The sequence below is a fragment of the Macaca mulatta genome, chromosome X (assembly GCF_049350105.2).
Source record: "Macaca mulatta isolate MMU2019108-1 chromosome X, T2T-MMU8v2.0, whole genome shotgun sequence".
NCBI classification, from domain to species: domain Eukaryota; kingdom Metazoa; phylum Chordata; class Mammalia; order Primates; family Cercopithecidae; genus Macaca; species Macaca mulatta.
The window spans coordinates 36,411,480-36,434,960 of NC_133426.1; the positions used below are offsets into that span (position 1 = coordinate 36,411,480).

General features: G+C 38.1%; 1 protein-coding gene across 1 annotated transcript in view; it reads left to right on the plus strand.

Moving 5' to 3' along the window:
- CFAP47 (cilia and flagella associated protein 47) overlaps positions 1–22,783 on the plus strand; it is a 427,534-nt gene extending 404,751 nt beyond the window's left edge. Inside the window, exons 63-64 of the mRNA XM_015127166.3 lie at positions 10,973–11,141; positions 22,554–22,783. Of these exons, the coding sequence (XP_014982652.3) occupies positions 10,973–11,141; positions 22,554–22,766 (382 nt within the window). The 3' untranslated portion in view covers positions 22,767–22,783. The remainder of the gene's footprint in view (positions 1–10,972; positions 11,142–22,553) is intronic.
- The last annotated feature ends 698 nt before the right edge of the window (positions 22,784–23,481 follow it).

The window sequence follows — 23,481 nt, forward strand, 5'->3', positions numbered from 1 at the left end:
ATTTCTAGCTTATTTACCAGCCCTCGGGAGGCTACACCTAGGTAGGTATTAGAAATTTCAAGTTATATTGAAGATCTAGGGAACTGAAGGGGCATATATAGAAAAAATAGGATAGGAAAACAGGCAGACCTAATTATTTTCAGGATTTGACTGGTTCCTCATGAACCCAGTAATATTTCCTTTTTCTTTAGGGAATCAAGAGTGAAATAAGTTCTGAAAAGGAATGACCCCCTGTCCTAGTGACTATACATTTTTCTTGTGTGCTGGACATACAGGGAGAGGAAAGAAGGACAAAGATGCATGACAAACCCTATGGTGGTAGCTACTCTGTTTCCTAAATTAAATATGTAAAGCGTTAGTGTATCAAGGGGTAATTTTAAACATAATAATACAAAGTGTTCTGAAGAATCAGTATAAAAACATAACAGAGTTCAAAATATCAAAATAGGTTATCCTTAAAATATTTTATGTGCATTTAAGTGATTAGCAATAAGTAAAACTTTTGAGAAATATGAATTCCTTATTTTTCTGAATATCCTAGTTTTTACTAATGTCTGCCCTTTGTGATAACATTTAAAAATTATTTTTATATAAATGAGCATTATGAAATACAAAAAAAACTATAATGTACATCTTAGGAAATGAGAAATCCACCATCTCTTGGCCGCTATCGCTAAGTCCAACTCAGTTCTGGTAGAGTATAGGAATTAGAAACAAATGGATTTCTAGTAATATAAGCTAATCATATTTTTAAATAGTCACTTGGGATCTTGCTACATAGAAATTATCTTGTTATAAAGTGAAAATCTTCTGTAGATAAGCATTTTCATTAAGAAAACTAATTGTATGGCTGGGTGTGTGTGTATATAGGCATGTATATAGGCGTGTATATGTGTGTATATATATAAAGACACACCTAAATACATATAATTTAAGAAGTCTTTAGTGAATCATGCTGCGCACATTGTTCAAACCCTCTCTAATTCATTAACACTTTTATACCACAGCTGAGTCTCCATTTATTTCTAACAATAACAATAAAGCTACTGTCTTTTAAAAAATGATGGCATATAAAGAAAACTTGATGTGACTTTATACTCATTAAAAATTTTGTGGATTTAGAACATCTTGGTAAATATTTGGGAAACTAATTTAGGGCAACATTTTTTGCTGATAAATTTCTGTGAGTGTTGTGTGATATTCTGACATAGTATAGCAATTCTATTTTGTGCATATATGCATATATTCATTTACTATGATTCCTTCTTTTGTATGTACAGTCATGCATCACTTAACAACAAAGATATGTTCTGAGAAATGCATCCTTAGGTGATTCCATCATTTTGCACACATCATAGAGTGCATTTACACAAACCTAGATGGTATAGCCTACTGCACACCTAGGCTGTATGGCATTGCCTATTGCTTCTAGGCTACAAACCTGCACAGGATATTAGTATGCTGAATAATGAAGGCACCTGCAACACAATGATAAATATTTGTATACCTAAACACAGAAAAGTTACAGTAAACATACGGTATTAAAATCATGTGGAACAACCATTGTATGTACCGTTCATCATTGACCAAAATATAGATGATAAATGTCTAATTTTATTTATTTCAGTATAGATATTGAGGTTTCCCAACATCACTTATTGAAGACACTAACCTTTTAAAATTGTGTGTTCTTGATGCCCTTGTCAAAAATTACTTGACAGCATATGCTTAGGTTTATTTCTTGGCTCTCTATTCTGTTCTGCTGGCCTATATGTCTGTTTTTATGACAGTAACATACTATTTTAATTATTGTAGGTTTGTAATATATTTTGATATCAGGTAGTGGCATGCTACCAGCTTTTCTTTTTGCTCAAAATTGCTCTAGATAATTGAAGTGTTTAAAGGTTACTATTTATTTAAAATATAACACTAGAATTTTTATAGATAGCATTAAATTGATAGATCACATTGGCTAGTATGGTCATTTTAGCAATGTTAATTATTCAATCTCATGAAAACAAGGTATTTTCCCATTTGTGTTTTTGTCAATATTTTAAATCAAATTTTACAGTTTTCAGTATGTAGATCTTTTATTTCCTTGGCTAAATTTATTTCTAAGAATTTTATTCTTTGTAATGCTATATAAATTGGATTACTTTCTTGATTTCTTCTTGGAAGAGTTTGTTATTAGCATATATAAATGCTACTGGGTTTTGTATGTTGATTTTTCATCCATCAATGTCAGTGTTACTGAGATTATGTATTAGTTTTAACAGGTTTTTGCGTGTGTGTGTGCGTGTGTAATCTCTACAGTTTTCTACATATAGGAACACACCCTCTGCAAATAGGGATAGATGATAGTATTTCTTCCTTTCTGATTTGGGTACTTTTTAGTTCTTTTACTTGCTTCATTGCTCTTGCTGATATTTCTAGTATGTTACATAGATATGCAAAGAGGGGGCATTTTCTTGTACCAGACCTTAGAGGAAAAGCTTTCCGTTTTTCTCCATTGATTATGATATTAGCAGTAGGTTTTTCATAAATGGCCTTTATCATGGAGAGGAAATTTCCTCCTAAACTTAATTTGTTGAGAGTTTATCATGAAATGGTGTTGAACTTTGCCAAATGCTTATTCAGCATCCATTGGGATGATCATGTAGCTTTAGCTTGCATTCTTTTAATGTGGTATATCACATTGATTGATTTGCATATGCTAAACAAAACATGCATCTCAAGCATAAGTCCCACTTGATTATGGTGAAGAGCCTTTTCATGTATTGACAGAAATGGTTTACTAGTACTGTATTGATGATTTTTGCTTCCATGTTCATCAGATATATTGGTCTGTAGTTTTTTTTTTCTCTTGTTGTCTTTGTATGGCTTTGGTATCAGGGTGATCCTGGTCTGATAAAATGAGATTTTATCTTTTGGAAGAGTTTAGTAAGGACTGGTATTAAATCTTCTTTGAATGTTTAGTAGAATTTAGCCATGAAGCCATCTGGTACTGGACTTTTCTTTGTTGGGAAGCTTTTAATTACTGCTGCAATCTTTTTTAAAATTGGTCCCTTCAAGTATTCTATTTCTTATTAGTTCAATCTTGGTAGGTTGTATGTTTCTAGAAATATGTACATTTCCTTCTCAGTTTTCCAATTTGCTTACAGATAATTGTTCATAATAATCATTATATTCCTTTGTATTTCTGAGAAATCAATTGAAATGTCTCCCCCTTTATTTCTTATTTGATTTATTGGAGTATTCTCTCTTTTTATCTTAATCTCACTCATGGTTTGTCAATTTAAAATGTATTTTTAAAACACTCTTTGTTTTGTGAAATTTCTATGACTTTTCTATTTTATTTATTTCTGCTCTTATTTTTTATTATTTTCTCCCTTCTGCTAACTTTGGGTTTAGTTTGTCCTTTTTCTAGTTCATATGAGTATAATTTAAGTGGCTTATTTTGAGATCTTCCTTTTTTTAATGTAGATATTTATCATTATAAGATTTCCTCTTAATACTGCTTTTCCTGCATCCCATTAAGTTTTGTTTTGTTGTGTTTTCATTCCATTTGTCTCAATACATTTTCATTCTTTCCCATGAGACATTTTATTTGTAAATATGTATTACATCTCTAGAAAAAGAATCTCAGGATTTTCACTCCTGTGTGTTTTCGTCTTGCTTCTTCATGGTCCATGATGCCCAGCTGAGGTTGTCAGTATAATGAAACCAAACTGGCAGAATGGAATCAGATTATTCTGCCGTTTTTCTAGACCTTTGAGTTGCACATCAAATCTGGGCTGATCACTCCACACTTGTTTAGCCTGCCTGTGAGGTTCACAACAATTTTCCCAGCTCTGTTATCATCAGTGATTTCAAATTTGCCAATGTAACCATACTTCATCATCACACTGAGAAGCCAGATGATGACTTTGGAGCCCGGCCTAATAAGAACTTGGTGTTTGCCTCTCTTTTCGGCATGTTGATACTTTTGAGAGCATCAGCCAGGACATTCATGCACACCATTGTGGCAGTGTGGAAAGATGGTGGAAAGAGGACAGGAGGGGAGAGCGCATGCAGTTATGGGGACAAGATATTTTCTAATATTCCTTTTGATTCCTATTTGACCTATTGGTTGTTCAGGTCCATGTTAATTTCCACGTATTTGTGAATTTTCCTAAATTTCTCCTGTTATTGATTCTCAGTTTCATACTGCTGTGCTCAGTAAGGATACTTGATATAATTTCAATGTTCTAAAATTTGTTGACTTGTTTTGTTGCTTAACATATGATCCACCCTGAAAAATATTATGTTGCCCTTAAGAATAGTATATTCTGCTGCTGTTGGATAGAATGTTCTGCATATAGCTGTTATGTACATTTATCTAAAGTGTAGTTCAAATCCAATGTTTGTTTATTGACGTTTAATCTGAATGATCTATCCATTGTTGAAAGTGCAGTATTTCGTTTCTTTGATGGTGTAATATTTCCCTGATTCTTCGTGATCTTTCTAGCCTTGCTAAGAAGTTTGCTCATTTAAAGAAGTTATCTTCTCCAGACTTTATGAATTGGCTTCAGTAAATAAAAACTTTCACCTTTAGGGAAACAGGGCACATCGGGGTGTGTTGTGGCACTGGGTCTAGTTCTGTAGTGTTCTGAGTGTGGTGGCATGCAGTAGCTTCAGGCTGTGAGATATTAATATTGCTTTGGCTCAGGCAGCTAGAGTCTGTAACATCAGCAACTGTATGATTCTTGGTTGCAAGAGATATGGGATGCCCATGGTGGCTGTGAAGACCCTCAAGATCCTTAGTGTTGACTCTGGGTCAAGAAGCAAGAGGTCAGGGCAGGCAGCAATGAGGCTAGAGCCAGCCATGTACACACACTCAACTTCAGGGACCAACTATAGACACTTCTGTGGAGTCAGAGGCCAGCTGTGGGCTTGTTCGTGGTGTCAAGGGCTGGAGCCAGAAACAGAGGTCAGGGCCAAACTCAGGTGCAGATGTAGTGGGGGCTGGCACCTGCACTTGAACAATTGCACAGGCCAGCTATGGTATGGTGATAGGAGCCTAGAAGGGTGAATGTGCTTGGGCAGCCACATGCTAAAGGTGAAGGTATGCACACACTTGTAGCTACAGGAACCAGCTGTTGGTTCAAGCACACTGATGAGGGCAGGTCCCAGGGGGCAGGGCTGGCTGCTTGTGCACATGGAACTGCAGAGACCTGGGATGGCAGTGTGCACCAGCCTAGATGTGGAAGTTAGCAGTTAACATGCCATGGTGGAAGCCAGGGCTATTTCTAAGCACAAGTGTGGTGGTTGTGCTAGGTCCCTGAGCTGGAGCATCCATAGTAGCAGTAGCTGGGCTCTGGGTTGGAGGGAGGGAGATGAGTGGTTGCTTAGATACCTGGAGACTGTGAAGGCAAAAATCTGCAGTGCCTTCAATGATGGAAGCTGCAAGGAGGTCTGTGAAGACTGTGCTGGCTCTTTGCCTTCTTAGCAGTGAAAGCTGCCAGGGTCCTCTGTGGAATAAGTCACAGAGTCCTTGACGACAAATACTGTAGGATTCTTGGCCATGAAACTTGTAGGGGTGTGCATAGCAGTTAAGAAGGCTTTTTTGGACCTCTGTGGAGAATTCTGATGGAGTCCTGTGCAGAGCAGAACACTGGAGACCAGTGACTCCTGCCACATGACTGCTACTTATAGCTTCTGCTTGTTATTCATTCCCAGCTGTCTTCAGACATCTCAGCTATGGTAGTTTCCATAGTGATCTGGGCAGGGCTAAACTGAAACTGCTTTCCCTGGGAAATGTGCCAAAACGTTGAGGAAGATAGGTATTCACCCCACTCTAGTTTTTCCTGATAAGGGGGCTCACATGCCTGGGAGTTTCTTCTCTGTGCTTGCTCAGCAATACCTGCCTAGATGATGGGGTGATGCAGCAAATTAAATTGTAATTTCTACCTTCTTTATATGGTTGTTCTCAGGGATGTTGGGCTCCTGAGTTCATTAAGTGTTATTTTGCATAACTGCCAAATTGTTGCTCTTTGTGAGAGGAAGGAAGACTGGGATCTACTACTCCACCATTTTACTGGCATCACTTTTCCAAACGTTAGCTCTCTTGATTATGTCTTATAAATCCCATAGATTTTCTTCATTCATTTTCATTTTCATTATTTGTTTTCCCCTGACTGGATACTTTGGAATGACCTGTCTCCAAGTTCCCAGATTCTTTCTTTGGCTTGATCAAGTCTGCTGTTTACTCTCTCTATTGCAATTTTCTTTTCTTCATTCTATTTTTCAGCTCCAGAATTTCTATGTTTGGTTCTTTTCTAATGATTTCTATTTCTTTATTGAACTTCTTATTTTGCTCATGTATTGTTTTTCTGGTGTTGTTGTCTATCTGTTCTTTTGTAGTTTGCTGAATTGCCTGAAAACAATTATTTTGAATTATTTTTCAGGCAAATTATAGATCTCCCATTTCTTTTGGGCTAGTTAATGGAACATAATTGTGTTTTATTGGCGATGTTATGTTTCTTTGATTGCTAATGTTTCTTGTTGCCTTGTACTGATGCTTGTGCATTTGATGGAGCAGTCACCTCTTTCAGACGTTAGGACTGGTTTTATTAGGAGAGAAGCCAGTCTCCAGAAACTGGAGACGTTAGGACTCACACCCACATAGGTGAAGGTGAGTGCACCAGCTGGGTGGGATGTGGTAGTTCCAACCCTGGTAGTGGTATAACAGCATAGTCTCCATGAAGTCTGTCAGCAGAGATCACCATTGTGAAAGATTTCAAGGGTCCTTAGTGGCCAAGAAAGAGTGTTTATAGTGTCAGTGACCTGTTTAGGTCCTTGGTAGCAAAATCTTCTAGAGTTCTCCTGATCTCTTTATCCCATGGAGAAATCTGTGGCTGAGTGTATCCCTCTTGATGTTGAGTCTGGCTCATGAGTATACTTGTGGCAGTAGCGGCACCAGTGTTTAGTGCATGGTCCCTGTGGAGTGGCTTAAGAGAGGGATCTGAAGCATGGGCATGCATGGAGGGACCATGACTTTGAGTCTGGGATGGCAGTGGCATTAGCACTGAGGCACAGGTGTACACACATTAGCATTGGTAATAATATGCAAGTCACAGATGTTTGTGCAGCAGCTGGGGAGCCACAGCAACTCTGAGATCTCGGGCATGGGTGTTTCTATTGCAGCAGTGGCTCTGATCTTCTAAGTGCAGGTGCTCATGGAGGGAATATGGATCCAGGATCTGGGGCACAGATATGTGCGAAGCAACCACAGTTCTAGGATTCAGGGTACAGACACCACCTGCTGCAGCAATAGTTCCAGTGTCAGTGGTGTAGACACATCCAGAGTGACTACAGAGTTGAGTTCTGGAGTGTAGGCATGCATAGATCAACAACAGCTCTAAGGTTCAGGGTGAGCACAGGGTTAGGGTGATGGTGGCCTCTGTTCTGGGACAGCATAACAGTGGCTCCTTCTTGGGGGTTTGGGTGCAATGGCACCTCCCTCTCAAGGAGATTCTTGGTGGCAATGGCCACTGGTTACCTCAGTGACAAAAAAGCCAATGTCCTCTCCACAGCAGGTTGCTGGAATTGTCCTGATCAGCACTAAGGAGACCTCCACTGTAAAGCCACAAGAGTCTATGTCTCTCACAGGGGCTGCTGAAATCCTCAGCAGCAAATGCTCCAGGGTCAGGGGTGCAAACATATCCAGAGTGAGCAGGTCACTGGGGACCATAGTAGTATCCACCATGTGTCTGATGCTAATACCCTTCACCCTTTTTCTTTGTCCCTAGCTGTCTTCAGATGTTTCAGGTATGCCAATCTCCCTAGCAATCTTTTCTATGTAGTTACTCTCTATTCATTGCTCCACTGTGATGCTGTAGGTTCTTAGTTGGAATCTGGAGCCTTATTAGGGCTTTTTTTATTTGTGGATAGCGGTCTAATTCTTGTTTTTTATAAGGGAACAAAGGCTCATATCTCCTATTCAGGCATCTTGCTGATGTCACTTCTGTCTATGAATTTTAACAATTTGATGATAATATATTTGGTCTGGACTTTTTTCAGGTCATCGTATTTGGGATTCATTGTGTTTCTTTAATGTGGATGCTTATTTCCTTTCTTAGATTTTGGAAGTTATGCCATTATTCCTTTAAATAAGTTTTCTTACTCTTTTTCTCTCTCTCTTCTCCTTCTGTGACTTTCATAATACTTGTTTTGCAGCTTGAAGGTGCCCTAGAAGTCCTGTAGGCTTTCTTCCCTCTTTTCCATTCTTTTTAAATGATCCTCTCACTGGATAATTTCAAATGACCTGTCTTTGAGTTCACTGATTCTTTCTTCTGTTTCAACATATGTGCTGTTCAATTCCTCTAGTAAATTTTTCAGTTCACTTACTGAATTCCTTAGCTTAAAAATTTCCATTTTGTTCTTTTCACATTTTCTATTTCTTTGTTGAAATTTTAATTTTGTTCATGCATTGTATTTCTGAACTTGTTGGACATCGTTAAGACAGTTATTTTAATGATTTGACAGGCAGTTTCATATCTCTGTTTTTTAATGATCAGTTTCTAAAAATTTATTTTATTGTTTTGATTGGACCATTTTCTGCTGTTTGTTCATGTTCCTTATAGCTCTGTGTTATTAGTGCACTAGAAGAAAAAAACAGCCTTCTCTCTCAGTCTTCACAGACTGGCTTTCTGCTGGGAAAGATTTTCACCAATCAGCCTGGCTAGAGATTCTGGAGGCCTTGCAAACCTTTTATGTGGATGTGTCTTTTCTGGACTTGTTCATGTATATTTCTATTTAGAGAGATGTGTTGGTTTATTTCTTTTTTCAGGAAGTTATAGTCTCTTGTTTCTTCTGGTGTCTGTCTGCTATACCATTAGTCCTCTGAAGCAGCAGCACACCACTCAGCCTTTTTTTGTTCTTAGTAGTCCTCAGAAATCTAGAGCATGCTAAGCTCCATCAGCATTCTGAGATAGCCAAATCAGAAACCAGTCCCTTGAGCAGCCTCACTCTCCTGTAAAGTCAGAACATTGGATGTCTGGTTCAGCCTTCTTTTTCCTTCCCTGCAGAGAAGCCAGAAGCTGAGCATTTCTTCCCAATTCTGTGACACTGTGACAGCAGGGGGGATAATGGCAAGAGGGTGCCAATAATTTTCCTACTGGCTTCAATATAGTTTGTTTTATGCTCTACTGTGCTACAAAAGCCTCTTAACTGGCTTCTGGATTTCTCACAAAAGGGACTGTTGTTAAATTTGTGTCTTCATTTGTGGAAGGAAGGTCTGGGAGTTCCCATTCTGCCATTTTTTGATGTAATTCCCTTAGGTGCCCTGTCTTATTCATTCTCATTTATTGTATCATAGCCTAGCACTGGTAATAAAATATTTTAAAATAAGAACAACAGTAATAATGATGACTAAAGTATTATTGGCGAGTCCTTATAATGCACTTTTTGTGTATCAGGCACTAATCTAATGGCTTTGCAGTGACTATTAACAATTTAACAGATGTCAGCACTGAAGTAGGGAAAAGTTAAGTAAATTGTCTGAAGTCATCCATCTAAATAAAGCTATGATTCCGATCCATAGTCCATGTTCTCAAACCTTCTGTTATGATACTCAATACATATTTGCTGAATAGATCAGTGAGTTCCAGGCTGAATCCTTTCTGCATCCTCTCCTATGTTTCACTGTTGAATCTGCTTTTGGAGGCTGAACTTGGCCTTTTATGAGTATCACTCCTGTCAATTTGAGTTTTAAATTTCTCAAAACTTCCATGCAGTGTTCTCCTCTTCTTCTGTATTCTACCAAGAAATTCTTCAACTTATTTTGCAGTCCTTATCTCAAGTATAGTCAACCTTGACATAAAGATAGTCACTTGAATCTTAAATGTCACTCAATTCACTTCAGATCATAGCAACTCATTTTCAGGCCCAATAATATTTAATGAAATTATAAAGTGCTTTCATTTCACTCAGCAAGTGAAAAGCTAAAGGGAGGATGAGTAAATATCACCATGGAATAGAAACAGAAACAAAAGGTATTATGACTGCTTTGGTGGTCAGTCATTTTATATATGGATTAATTTACAAATGCCTGCATTTCCATTAAGGACATTGAATAGTTCCAATTTTTATAGATTCAACATTTTTTAATTTGTGCATTATTATTATTATTTTGAGACGGAGTTTCGCTCTTGTTGCCCCAGCTGGAGTGTAATGGTGCTATCTCGGCTCACTGCAACTTCTGCCTCCTGGGTTCAAGCGATTCTCCTGTCTCAGTCTCCCGAGTAACTGGGATTACAGGCACAAGCCACCATGCCCAGCTAATTTTTGTACTTTTAGTAGAGATGGGGTTTCACCCTGTTGGCCAGGCTGGTCTGGAACTCCTGACCTCTGGTGAACCACCCACCTTAGCCTCCCAAAGTGCTGGAATTACAGACATGAGCCACCGCGCTGTGTCTTACTCTGTAGTCCAGTCTGGAGTGCAATGGCGTGATCTCGGCTCACTGCAACGTCCACCTCCCAGGTTCAAGCGATTCTCCTGCCTCAGCCTCCCGAGTAGCTGGGATTACAGGCATGCATCACCATGCCTGGCTAATTTTTGTATTTTTAGTAGAGATGGGGTTTCGCCATGTTGGCCAGGCTGGTCTCCAACTCCTGATCTCAGGTGATCCACCTGCCTTGGCCTCGTAAAGTGCTGGGATTATAGGCTTGAGCCACCGCACCCAACCACTTTGTACATTATAAAAATAAGATGAGATTTTAAAAATCTTTAGAATTTCATTATGTCACCCTGGGAAGAATGACTTCAGTAATTTTTTTAAAAATGCCTCCTCGCTCTTATTAGGTAAGCATTCAGCATTAATGTTTAACCAGGCCTATGGCAGCAGGATTCAAATTCTTCTCATCAAGCTCTCACAAAGAGAATGAGGTAATGATCACATTTAGTAAGTTGAATTTTGTACTTTTGTTCCAGAAATCCTGAACCATTCACTGCACACTTCCTACCTGGCAGTGATCTGGAGTTTTTTGTAAGACCTCAGGCTGGAGAACTTCTTCCTTGTAACACAAACGGAACTCTCATCACTGTAGGATTTAAACCTAAAATGTACTGTAGGAAATATAAAGCAACATTAGTAATACAGGTGAGTTCTACAAAGACAATAGTCAAGGATGTTTGATGCAACTAAACACACTAAATAAACTAGCGAGAAAAGGTTTTCCTAAATGGTCACAGATAAAGAATAACAATCTTGCTGTGCAAAAATCAACTTATCTCAACTGCTGAGTCTTGGTTTACTTTTATTTTATCCAAGAACAGAATTTTAAGGATGGTATATAACAAAAAAGTTGTCAACACTAGAGGAAAGTTAAAAAAAATACTTTCCTTCCATATTAAGGAACTGTGGAAGAGACAAATACTGACTGTAAAGTGATTTATGTATTACTTTCTGTAACATACCTATTCAAGGACTTCATTAACTTTAGGTTATTTGAGATAGGGATTTTGGAGCCCTTAATTAAGGCAGAGTATTGGCAAGATGTTGAAGTCTAACATTAAAAAAATGGAATAAAAGATAACACTTATTTTGAATGGAAAAAGCATGATGTGAGCCAGTAATCATCTGTTAAAGTCATCATTTTATTAACAGTTAAGGTAAATACAATTTTGAACATGTATTCAGTAACCAGAGTTGATCTATAAAGTTTCACACAAATGTTATAGTAAGAGCTTTCAGGCTAAATACAACTTTCAAACTGTTTCTAACAAGGTATCTATTACCACCGTCTACTTTCAGTAGCATTGGCACACATGCATGGTGTCGTATACACACAACTCCTGGCGCAAAAGCAATTTCTAGATTTCTCAATCAAGCAATAATTAGCCAGTGCCATAGGCAGAAAAAATTTATTGTTTTAATGAACAGAGACAAAATATTGAATATTGTTTGAGAAAGTTATTTCTATTTTTTTCATCTTTCTAAGAGTCCTTACAATCTAGGTAGTAAGAAGGTAAAGCCTTTGTTGACATTTTGCACATACCCTGTTGCCTACACTGATACATAATTTTTCTTTCTTTTTTTTTTTTTGAGACAGAGTCTCACTCTGTTGCCCAGGCTGGAGTGTAGTGGTGCGATCTCGGCTCACTGCAAGCTCCGCCTCCCGGGTTCACGCCATTCTCCTGCCTCAGCCTCCTGAGTAGCTGGGCCTACAAGCACCTGCCACCACACCCGGCTACTTTCTTGTGTTTTTAATAGAGATGGGGTTTCACCGTATTAGCCAGGATGGTCTTGATCTCCTGACCTTGTGATACACCCGCCTCGGCCTCCCAAAGTCCTAGGATTACAGGCGTGAGCCACTGCACCCAGCCTTGATACATAATTTAAAGTGATCATATTGTACTTGCTTCAGTTTGCTTTAAGGGGATTAAATGACATCTTTAAAAATATTTTCAAATTAAAATTATGTTCATTTTATCTAGCATACAGTAGACAGTTCTACAATTAACAGAAGGCTTTACCAACAAAACCTGTGCCTGATTTCTCTGTCTTGATTTGACAAATTACTGGCAGTGCAATTAAAGATTTTATGTGAGGGAACAAGTTGTTACATGGGAACAACAGAGCATATGCCATTTTTAGCCTAAAGTGGTACAATTTGATACAGTTTATGTAGGGAAAATTGAGTTTCAAACGTTTAAGAAATCATGATTTTCTTAATTCTACTTTTATTATTGAAAATTCCAAATGTGTACAGAGATAGAGAGCATAATTAATCACCATGCACTAATTATGCAATATGAACATTTATCAACTTATAGCCAATTCTGCTTCACCTATATGCCCACTCTCTTCCCCACCTTCTGTATGAAGGGTTACCTTGTGCTAAGGATATCCAACACTGTAATTCTTGCCCTACCCCTGACAACCACGAATATTGTAATTTCTAGAACATTATATAAATGGAACCATTAAATCATTAAAGCATTATCTAAATCAAAAATATTATTTGCATTATCATTATCTTTTTTAAATGAATGATTTTAAGCATTAAGTCAATGTTCGCAACTATATTGTCTTCATTTTGCCTCACTTGAAAATAAAAATGATGATTTTAAAGAACATGTCAGTTAAATATTAGCCCAAACAAACTTCAATAATCTTGGCAAGATGGCCGAATAGGAACAGCTCCAGTCTCCAACTCCCAGCGCGAGCGACACAGAAGACCGGTGATTTCTGCATTTTCAACTGAGGTACTGGGTTCATCTCACTGGGGAGTGCCGGACGATCGGTGCTGGTCAGCTGCTGCAGCCCGACCAGCGAGAGCTGAAGCAGGGCGAGGCATTGCCTCACCTGGGAAGCGCAAGGGGGAAGGGAGTCCCTTTTCCCAGCCAGGGGAACTGAGACACACAACACCTGGAAAATCGGGTAACTCCCACCCCAATACTGCGCTTTAGGAAACAGGCACACCAGGAGATCATATCCCACACCTGGCCGGGAGGGTCCCACACCCACGGAGCCTCCCTCATTGCTAGCACAGCAGTCTGTGATCTACCGGCAAGGCAGCAGCGAGGCTGGGGGAGGGGCGCCCGCCATTGCTGAGGCTTAAGTAGGTAAACAAAGCTGCTGGGAAGCTCGGACTGGGTGGAGCTCACAGCAGCTCAAGGAAACCTGCCTGTCTCCGTAGACTCCACCTCTGGGGACAGGGCACAGTAAACTAAGACACACAGACACCTCTGCACAGACGCAAACGACTCTGTCTGACAGCTTTGAAGAGAGCAGTGGATCTCCCAACACGGAGGTTGAGATCTGAGAAGGGACAGACTCCCTGCTCAAGTGGGTCCCTGACCCCTGAGTAGCCTAACTGGGAGACATCCCCCACTAGGGGCAGTCTGACACCCCACACCTCACAGGGAGGAGTACACCCCTGAGAGGAAGCTTCCAAAGCAAGAATCAGACAGGTACACTTGCTGTTCAGAAATATTCTATCTTCTGCAGCCTCTGCTGCTGATACCCAGGCAAACAGGGTCTGGAGTGGACCTCAAGCAATCTCCAACAGACCTACAGCTGAGGGTCCTGACTGTTAGAAAGAAAACTATCAAACAGGAAGGACACCTACACCAAAACCCCATCAGTACATCACCATCATCAAAGACCAGAGGCAGATAAAACCACAAAGATGGGGAAAAAGCAGGGCAGAAAAGCTGGAAATTCAAAAAATAAGAGCGCATCGCCCCCGGCAAAGGAGCGCAGCTCATCGCCAGCAACGGATCAAAGCTGGACGGAGAATGATTTTGATGAGATGAGAGAAGAAGGCTTCAGTCCATCAAATTTCTCAGAGCTAAAGGAGGAATTACGTACCCAGCGCAAAGAAACTAAAAATCTTGAAAAAAAAGTCGAAGAATTGATGGCTAGAGTAATTAATGCAGAGAAGGTCCTAAACGAAATGAAAGAGATGAAAACCATGACACGAGAAATACGTGACAAATGCACAAGCTTCAGTAACCGACTCGATCAACTGGAAGAAAGAGTATCAGCGATTGAGGATCAAATGAATGAAATGAAGCGAGAAGAGAAACCAAAAGAAAAAAGAAGAAAAAGAAATGAACAAAGCCTGCAAGAAGTATGGGATTATGTAAAAAGACCAAATCTACGTCTGATTGGGGTGCCTGAAAGTGAGGGGGAAAATGGAACCAAGTTGGAAAACACTCTTCAGGATATCATCCAGGAGAACTTCCCCAACCTAGTAGGGCAGGCCAACATTCAAATCCAGGAAATACAGAGAACGCCACAAAGATACTCCTCGAGAAGAGCAACTCCAAGACACATAATTGCCAGATTCACCAAAGTTGAAATGAAGGAAAAAATCTTAAGGGCAGCCAGAGAGAAAGGTCGGGTTACCCACAAAGGGAAGCCCATCAGACTAACAGCAGATCTCTCAGCAGAAACTCTACAAGCCAGAAGAGAGTGGGGGCCAATATTCAACATTCTTAAAGAAAAGAATTTTCAACCCAGAATTTCATATCCAGCCAAACTAAGTTTCATAAGTGAAGGAGAAATAAAATCCTTTACAGATAAGCAAATGCTTAGAGATTTTGTCACCACTAGGCCTGCCTTACAAGAGACCCTGAAGGAAGCACTAAACATGGAAAGGAACAACCGGTACCAGCCATTGCAAAAACATGCCAAAATGTAAAGACCATCGAGGCTAGGAAGAAACTGCATCAACTAACGAGCAAAATAACCAGTTAATATCATAATGGCAGGATCAAGTTCACACATAACAATATTAACCTTAAATGTAAATGGACTAAATGCTCCAATTAAAAGACACAGACTGGCAAACTGGATAAAGAGTCAAGACCCATCAGTCTGCTGTATTCAGGAGACCCATCTCACACGCAGAGACATACATAGGCTCAAAATAAAGGGATGGAGGAAGATTTACCAAGCAAATGGAGAACAAAAAAAAGCAGGGGTTGCAATACTAGTCTCTGATAAAACAGACTTTAAACCATCAAAGATCAAAAGAGACAAAGAAGGCCATTAAATAATGGTAAAGGGATCAATTCAACAGGAAGAGCTAACTCTCCTAAATATATATGCACCCAATACAGGAGCACCCAGATTCATAAAGCAAGTCCTTAGAGACTTACAAAGAGACTTAGACTCCCATACAATAATAATGGGAGACTTCAACACTCCACTGTCAACATTAGACAGATCAACGAGACAGAAAGTTAACAAGGATATCCAGGAATTGAACTCATCTCTGCAGCAAGCAGACCTAATAGACATCTATAGAACTCTCCACCCCAAATCAACAGAATATACATTCTTCTCAGCACCACATCGTACTTACTCCAAAATCGACCACGTAATTGGAAGTAAAGCACTCCTCAGCAAATGTACAAGAACAGAAATTATAACAAACTGTCTCTCAGACCACAGTGCAATCAAACTAGAACTCAGGACTAAGAAACTCAATCAAAACCGCTCAACTACATGGAAACTGAACAACCTGCTCCTGAATGACTACTGGGTACATAACGAAATGAAGGCAGAAATAAAGATGTTCTTTGAAACCAATGAGAACAAAGATACAACATACCAGAATCTCTGGGACACATTTAAAGCAGTGTGTAGAGGGAAATTTATAGCACTAAATGCCCACAAGAGAAAGCAGGAAAGATCTAAAATTGACACTCTAACATCACAATTAAAAGAACTAGAGAAGCAAGAGCAAACACATTCGAAAGCTAGCAGAAGGCAAGAAATAACTAAGATCAGAGCAGAACTGAAGGAGATAGAGACACAAAAAACTCTCCAAAAAATCAATGAATCCAGGAGTTGGTTTTTTGAAAAGATCAACAAAATTGACAGACCACTAGCAAGACTAATAAAGAAGAAAAGAGAGAAGAATCAAATCGACGCAATTAAAAATGATAAAGGGGATATCACCACCGACCCCACAGAAATACAAACTACCATCAGAGAATACTATAAACACCTCTACGCAAATAAACTGGAAAATCTAGAAGAAATGGATAATTTCCTGAACACTTACACTCTTCCAAGACTAAACCAGGAAGAAGTTGAATCCCTGAATAGACCAATAGCAGACTCTGAAATTGAGGCAATAATTAATAGCCTACCAACCAAAAAAAGTCCAGGACCAGATGGATTCACAGCTGAATTCTACCAGAGGTACAAGGAGGAGTTGGTACCATTCCTTCTGAAACTATTCCAATCAATAGAAAAAGAGGGAATCCTCCCTAACTCATTTTATGAGGCCAACATCATCCTGATACCAAAGCCTGGCAGAGACACAACAAAAAAAGAGAATTTTAGACCAATATCCCTGATGAACATCGATGCAAAAATCCTCAATAAAATACTGGCAAACCGGATTCAGCAACACATCAAAAACCTTATCCACCATGATCAAGTGGGCTTCATCCCTGGGATGCAAGGCTGGTTCAACATTCGCAAATCAATAAACATAATCCAGCATATAAACAGAACCAAAGACAAGAACCACATGATTATCTCAATAGATGCAGAAAAGGCTTTTGACAAAATTCAACAGCCCTTCATGCTAAAAACGCTCAATAAATTCGGTATTGATGGAACGTACCTCAAAATAATAAGAGCTATTTATGACAAACCCACAGCCAATATCATACTGAATGGGCAAAAACTGGAAAAATTCCCTTTGAAAACTGGCACAAGACAGGGATGCCCTCTCTCACCACTCCTATTCAACATAGTGTTGGAAGTTCTGGCTAGGGCAATTAGGCAAGAGAAAGAAATCAAGGGTATTCAGTTAGGAAAAGAAGAAGTCAAACTGTCCCTGTTTGCAGATGACATGATTGTATATTTAGAAAACCCCATTGTCTCAGCCCAAAATCTCCTTAAGCTGATAAGCAACTTCAGCAAAGTCTCAGGATACAAAATTAATGTGCAAAAATCACAAGCATTCTTATACACCAGTAACAGACAGAGAGCCAAATCAGGAATGAACTTCCATTCACAATTGCTTCAAAGAGAATCAAATACCTAGGAATCCAACTTACAAGGGATGTAAAGGACCTCTTCAAGGAGAACTACAAACCACTGCTCAGTGAAATCAAAGAGGACACAAACAAATGGAAGAACATACCATGCTCATGGATAGGAAGAATCAATATCGTGAAAATGGCCATACTGCCCAAGGTAATTTATAGATTCAATGCCATCCCCATCAAGCTACCAATGAGTTTCTTCACAGAATTGGAAAAAACTGCTTTAAAGTTCATATGGAACCAAAAAAGAGCCCGCATCTCCAAGGCAATCCTAAGTCAAAAGAACAAAGCTGGAGGCATCACGCTACCTGACTTCAAACTATACTACAAGGCTACAGTAACCAAAACAGCATGGTACTGGTACCAAAACAGAGATATAGACCAATGGAACAGAACAGAGTCCTCAGAAATAATACCACACATCTACAGCCATCTGATCTTTGACAAACCTGACAAAAACAAGAAATGGGGAAAGGATTCCTTATTTAATAAATGGTGCTGGGAAAATTGGCTAGCCATAAGTAGAAAGCTGAAACTGGATCCTTTCCTTACTCCGTATACGAAAATTAATTCAAGATGGATTAGAGACTTAAATGTTAGACCTAATACCATAAAAATCCTAGAGGAAAACCTAGGTAGTACCATTCAGGACATAGGCATGGGCAAAGACTTCATGTCTAAAACACCAAAAGCAACAGCAGCAAAAGCCAAAATTGACAAATGGGATCTCATTAAATTAAAGAGCTTCTGCACAGCAAAAGAAACTACCATCAGAGTGAACAGGCAACCTACAGAATGGGAGAAAATTTTTGCAATCTACTCATCTGACAAAGGGCTAATATCCAGAACCTACAAAGAACTCAAACAAATTTACAAGAAAAAAACAAACAACCCCATCAAAAAGTGGGCAAAGGATATGAACAGACATTTCTCAAAAGAAGACATTCATACAGCCAACAGACACATGAAAAAATGCTCATCATCACTGGCCATCAGAGAAATGCAAATCAAAACCACAATGAGATACCATCTCACACCAGTTAGAATGGCGATCATTAAAAAGTCAGGAAACAACAGGTGCTGGAGAGGATGTGGAGAAATAGGAACACTTTTACACTGTTGGTGGGATTGTAAACTAGTTCAACCATTATGGAAAACAGTATGGCGATTCCTCAAGGATCTAGAACTAGATGTACCATATGACCCAGCCATCCCATTACTGGGTATATACCCAAAGGATTATAAATTATGCTGCTATAAAGACACATGCACACGTATGTTTATTGCAGCACTATTCACAATAGCAAAGACTTGGAATCAACCCAAATGTCCATCAGTGACAGATTGGATTAAGAAAATGTGGCACATATACACCATGGAATACTATGCAGCCATCAAAAAGGATGAGTTTGCGTCCTTTGTAGGGACATGGATGCAGCTGGAAACTATCATTCTTAGCAAACTATCACAAGAACAGAAAACCAAACACCGCACGTTCTCACTCATAGGTGGGAACTGAACAATAAGATCACTTGGACTCAGGAAGGGGAACATCACACACAGGGGCCTATCATGGGGAGGGGGGAGGGGGGAGGGATTGCATTGGGAGTTATACCTGATGTAAATGATGAGTTGATGGGTGCAGCACACCAACATGGCACAAGTATACATATGTAACAAACCTGCACGTTATGCACATGTACCCTACAACTTAAAGTATAATAATAATAATTAAATTTAAAAAAAAAACTCAATAATCTTGTTCACAAGTTTCATAATTTCCCATTCCATTAAATCAAATTTAAAATTATTAAAAGTTGTCTTTTCCCACTAGTAAACAAGATATATAGCACTAGCTTTGAGAGACTAAAGTGTACTTATTTAGTCTGTTTTACAAAAAGCGGTGCTACTCAAAGAGAGTAGTAAATCTGCTTATATCCCTTGTAGATATGATAAATCTTAATTTATGAAAATGTGAGGATTATCAGAATTATCTAACATAAAATATATGATGCTTTATCTTTATACTTATATAAATTATTCATATAGTTTATACAGTAATATATAATATATAAGATTATATACGATTGTGATTTCATTTATAATATATAAGTAATATAAGTATATAAGTATATAGGTAATACTTATAAAATATAAGTAATATAGTATTCATATAAGTAATATTTATATACAGATATACCTGTTATAACTAGAGACATAACCAGACATTGATAATTTGTGTTTGCTTTTAAAGGAATAGATCATTAGCATGAAATTGTGGAAAATAGCATTGTAAATATCTTGGTTTGTATCTGCATCTCAGATGCAGATCTTGAAATAAGGATAGAAATCCAAGTAGCATATTTGCTATGTGATCTCAATTAACAGATGTAGGGAAGACAGGATGTGAGATAGGGAAGGAGAAGAAATCAGTAAAGGGTACTTTATCCAGGCATCTGCCACAGTGAGCAACTGGAAATGAATCCCGTGGAAGATCTCTGGGAAATGGCGTGGAACACATACCTCAGAGTTTTCACACCTGAGAGGTTAAGAAAGTTTGGTTACTTATATAGTAACCGCCACTATTCCAATCACTGATTGAAAAATGCTCTCAGGGATTGTTCAAACTCTGGTACCAGTAGAGAAGACTTCCGGGGTTTCTGAACAATCTTGAGCCAAAGAGGGGCAAAATTGATCTATGAAGTTTCACACATATTTTATAGTAAGGACTTTTAGGCTAATCTTACAATTGAAAGTTGAAGCAGGCAGTGATATGAAAACACCTGAGGGTTGTGGGTGGACACAGACCACATCTGCTAGTGGATAATTATCAATTGTTTCCATTCATAGAACTGTGCCTTAAATATATAGCTTTCTTAATGGAAACTTGGGAAATAAAAATATACATACAGCTTTGGTTATTCATTCCATGAGATCATGGACTTTGCGCGATCTCTTTTCAGAACACAGAGACACAACCTAAATGTGGAAGTTTCATCTGTGTATTTTTTCAAATTTCTTTAAATAAATAGTTGAGAAGTATAATTGTCAATTTGGCATTCTTTTGTAAAAACTCGATGTGGTTATTCTATGAGATGTTAGTAATATGGAAGTATTAACGTATTCTTATATTATTTTAACTTCTGTTTTGTATTTATATTTTCAAAGGGAGATTGGGGATAGAAGATATAAAGTTAGATCTTTAAATTTTTTTTAAATACACATGGATAGTTGCTTTTATTTATGGTTAGACTGAAGAAATTTTTATTTCATAAAATAAGCCTATTAATGTTGTATAGCTTTTTGGAATGAAGAGTATGAACAACTTCCATACACACACACAAAGCACACACACACACAAGCACACACACGCTCAGCATCACTTATTGTAAAATTTAAATCTTAATTGAATTTCAATAAATAAAATTGGGACTTTAAAATAATTTTTTTAAAGTAATTATTTCTAAAGTGTCTTGGTGAAGGTAAAGGTACAAGTCCCTACTTTTAGCTCTCATTTGTACACACTAAGTGCTAAGTAAGGATATAGATCCCTTCATATAGCTTACTCATGTGTACCCACTAAATGATGGCCATGGGCACAGGGCCCTTCAGTAACTCAGGCATTAGTATCAAATGCCAGGCATGGTATAGGTCTCTTCATTTAGCTCACTCATTTTCACCCATCAAGTGGGTCAATGTACTGGAAAATATATGCATATGCACAATCGCTAAAATATAGCTTTGTTTTTCAAATTAAACATCCTTATATGAAGTAAAATGTTTTTTACCCAGTCATATTATGCTCCTTGGTTTTGTCTGCTTTTGACACACTGATTCTGAATACATAATTATTACAAACACTAGATAAATGGGCCAGATATGATTAAGATGAGGCTATGACAGTTGTGCAAGACATTCTTGCACTTAATATTAATTGATAGGTATCACACTACATATAAAGCTCAGGGCATTGCAATATTCAGTTTGTCTGGACTTATTCTGAATGAGTTTTCTGAGTATACGTGGTATAAATCTTAGTGTTAGGAGGACACCAGTATAAACACAGGTGGTTTCAGGAAGTTCTGCACAAGGAATGAGACTTCAGTATAAACATAAACATATATGCAGAAGAAATGAAGAATTTTTAAACAAATCACAATATAAATTCTACTCACTTGAATTTAGATGGTGATTGTCAGCAATGATCTTACATCATTTTTGGTATATTAAAATGGTTATACATACTATGGGCCAGTACGGTGGCTCATGCCTGTAATCTGAGCACTTTGGGAGGCCGAGGAGGGTGGGTCATCTGAGGTCAGGATTTTGAGACGAGCCTGGCCAATGTGGTGAAACCCCATCTCTACTAAAAATACAAAAATTAGCCAGGTGTCGTGACACATGCCTGTAATCCTAGCTACTCGGGAGGCTGAGGCACAAGAATTGCTTGAACCAGGGAAGTGGAGATTGCAGTGAGCCAAGATCATACCACTGCACTCCAGCCTGGGTGACAGAGTGAGACCCTGTCTAAAAAATAAAAAATAAAAATAAATATATAAAATGGTTACACATACTATGTACTTGCATAATCTTCAAAGCAGCTAAATATATTTTACCAGTCATTTCTATGGTTACACTTAAATTCTTATGAATGTGTTTATCTTGGAAGGTACTATTTCCATTAGTTGGAGTTCATACTGGACAACAGTCTTATGAAAACCAAATAGATTGTTTTCCCTTATTATCAGACAGATGTCTAGTTTACAAGGAGAATCTCTGAGAGATTTTTTAGTAAATAATTCTTAATTCATAAAGTGAAATACTTGCTTTATTTTCCACATTAATTGTCACTCTAAGTGGTTTCAGTTTTGTACCTTTCCCATACTCTACATGGAGAACAGAAGATGTTAATTATAGTGAACTTTTCCCTACATGTTTTAAAGTCCCTGGATATTTAAAAAAAAAAAAAAAATTTCTCCCTCTTTGTCTCCAGACAGAAGAAATGTACTGGATATATGAGATCAACGGATTATCTCCAACTACCGTGCCACCGAAAAATGCAAAATCCAAAATTGATGCTACTCACAAGACACATGACAACGTGCCAGTCCATCGACGTAATTTTGTCCGTGAAAATGCTAAACTCCTAAGAACGGGGGTGTCTTCCACCATCAAAGGTGCTCCTTTGGTGATGAAGAATCAATAAATTTTTTTTCCAAAATATTTCTTGGTCTCAGGTAGATCTTTGATGACTATTATTTCATCTTTTAGAATATTTCTGAGGAATAATGGTTTAATTATAATAGGCCTTCTATATTTCCTTGTCTTTTAAAATTCAGTCTGTTCTCTGAATATATTGTACTTCATTTGTGAGTTATGAGTGTTTTTTTATGTGAATATTGGAATTGGTTCACTTTTAAAGTGCAGGTGTATATTTGTAGTAAAACGAAATATAATTTAAATGACAACAGTATTTCCAATAACAGTGTGGCTAATAAAGCTAAATTTCTCACGTAGGTATTCCTTATTAATCTTTAAGTTTTAGTTAACAACTAAAAATTGTATATATTTATGGTATACAACATATTTTGAAATATGCATACATTGTAGCCTGGTTAGCCTGAGCTGATTAATACATGCATTACCTTACATACTTATTTTTTGTAGTAAGAACACTTAAAATATACTTTCTTAGCCATTTTCAAGTATATAATACATTGTTACTAACTATCACCACCATGTTGTACAGCAGATCTCTTGAACTCATTCCTCCTATCTAACTGAAATTTTGTATGCTTTGACCAACATCTCCCAATCATCCTGATTCCCCCCACCCAGCCCCTGGTAATTAGCATTGTACTCTTGTATGAGTTCACTATTTTTAGATTTCACATATAAGTGAGATCATGCAGTATTTGTTT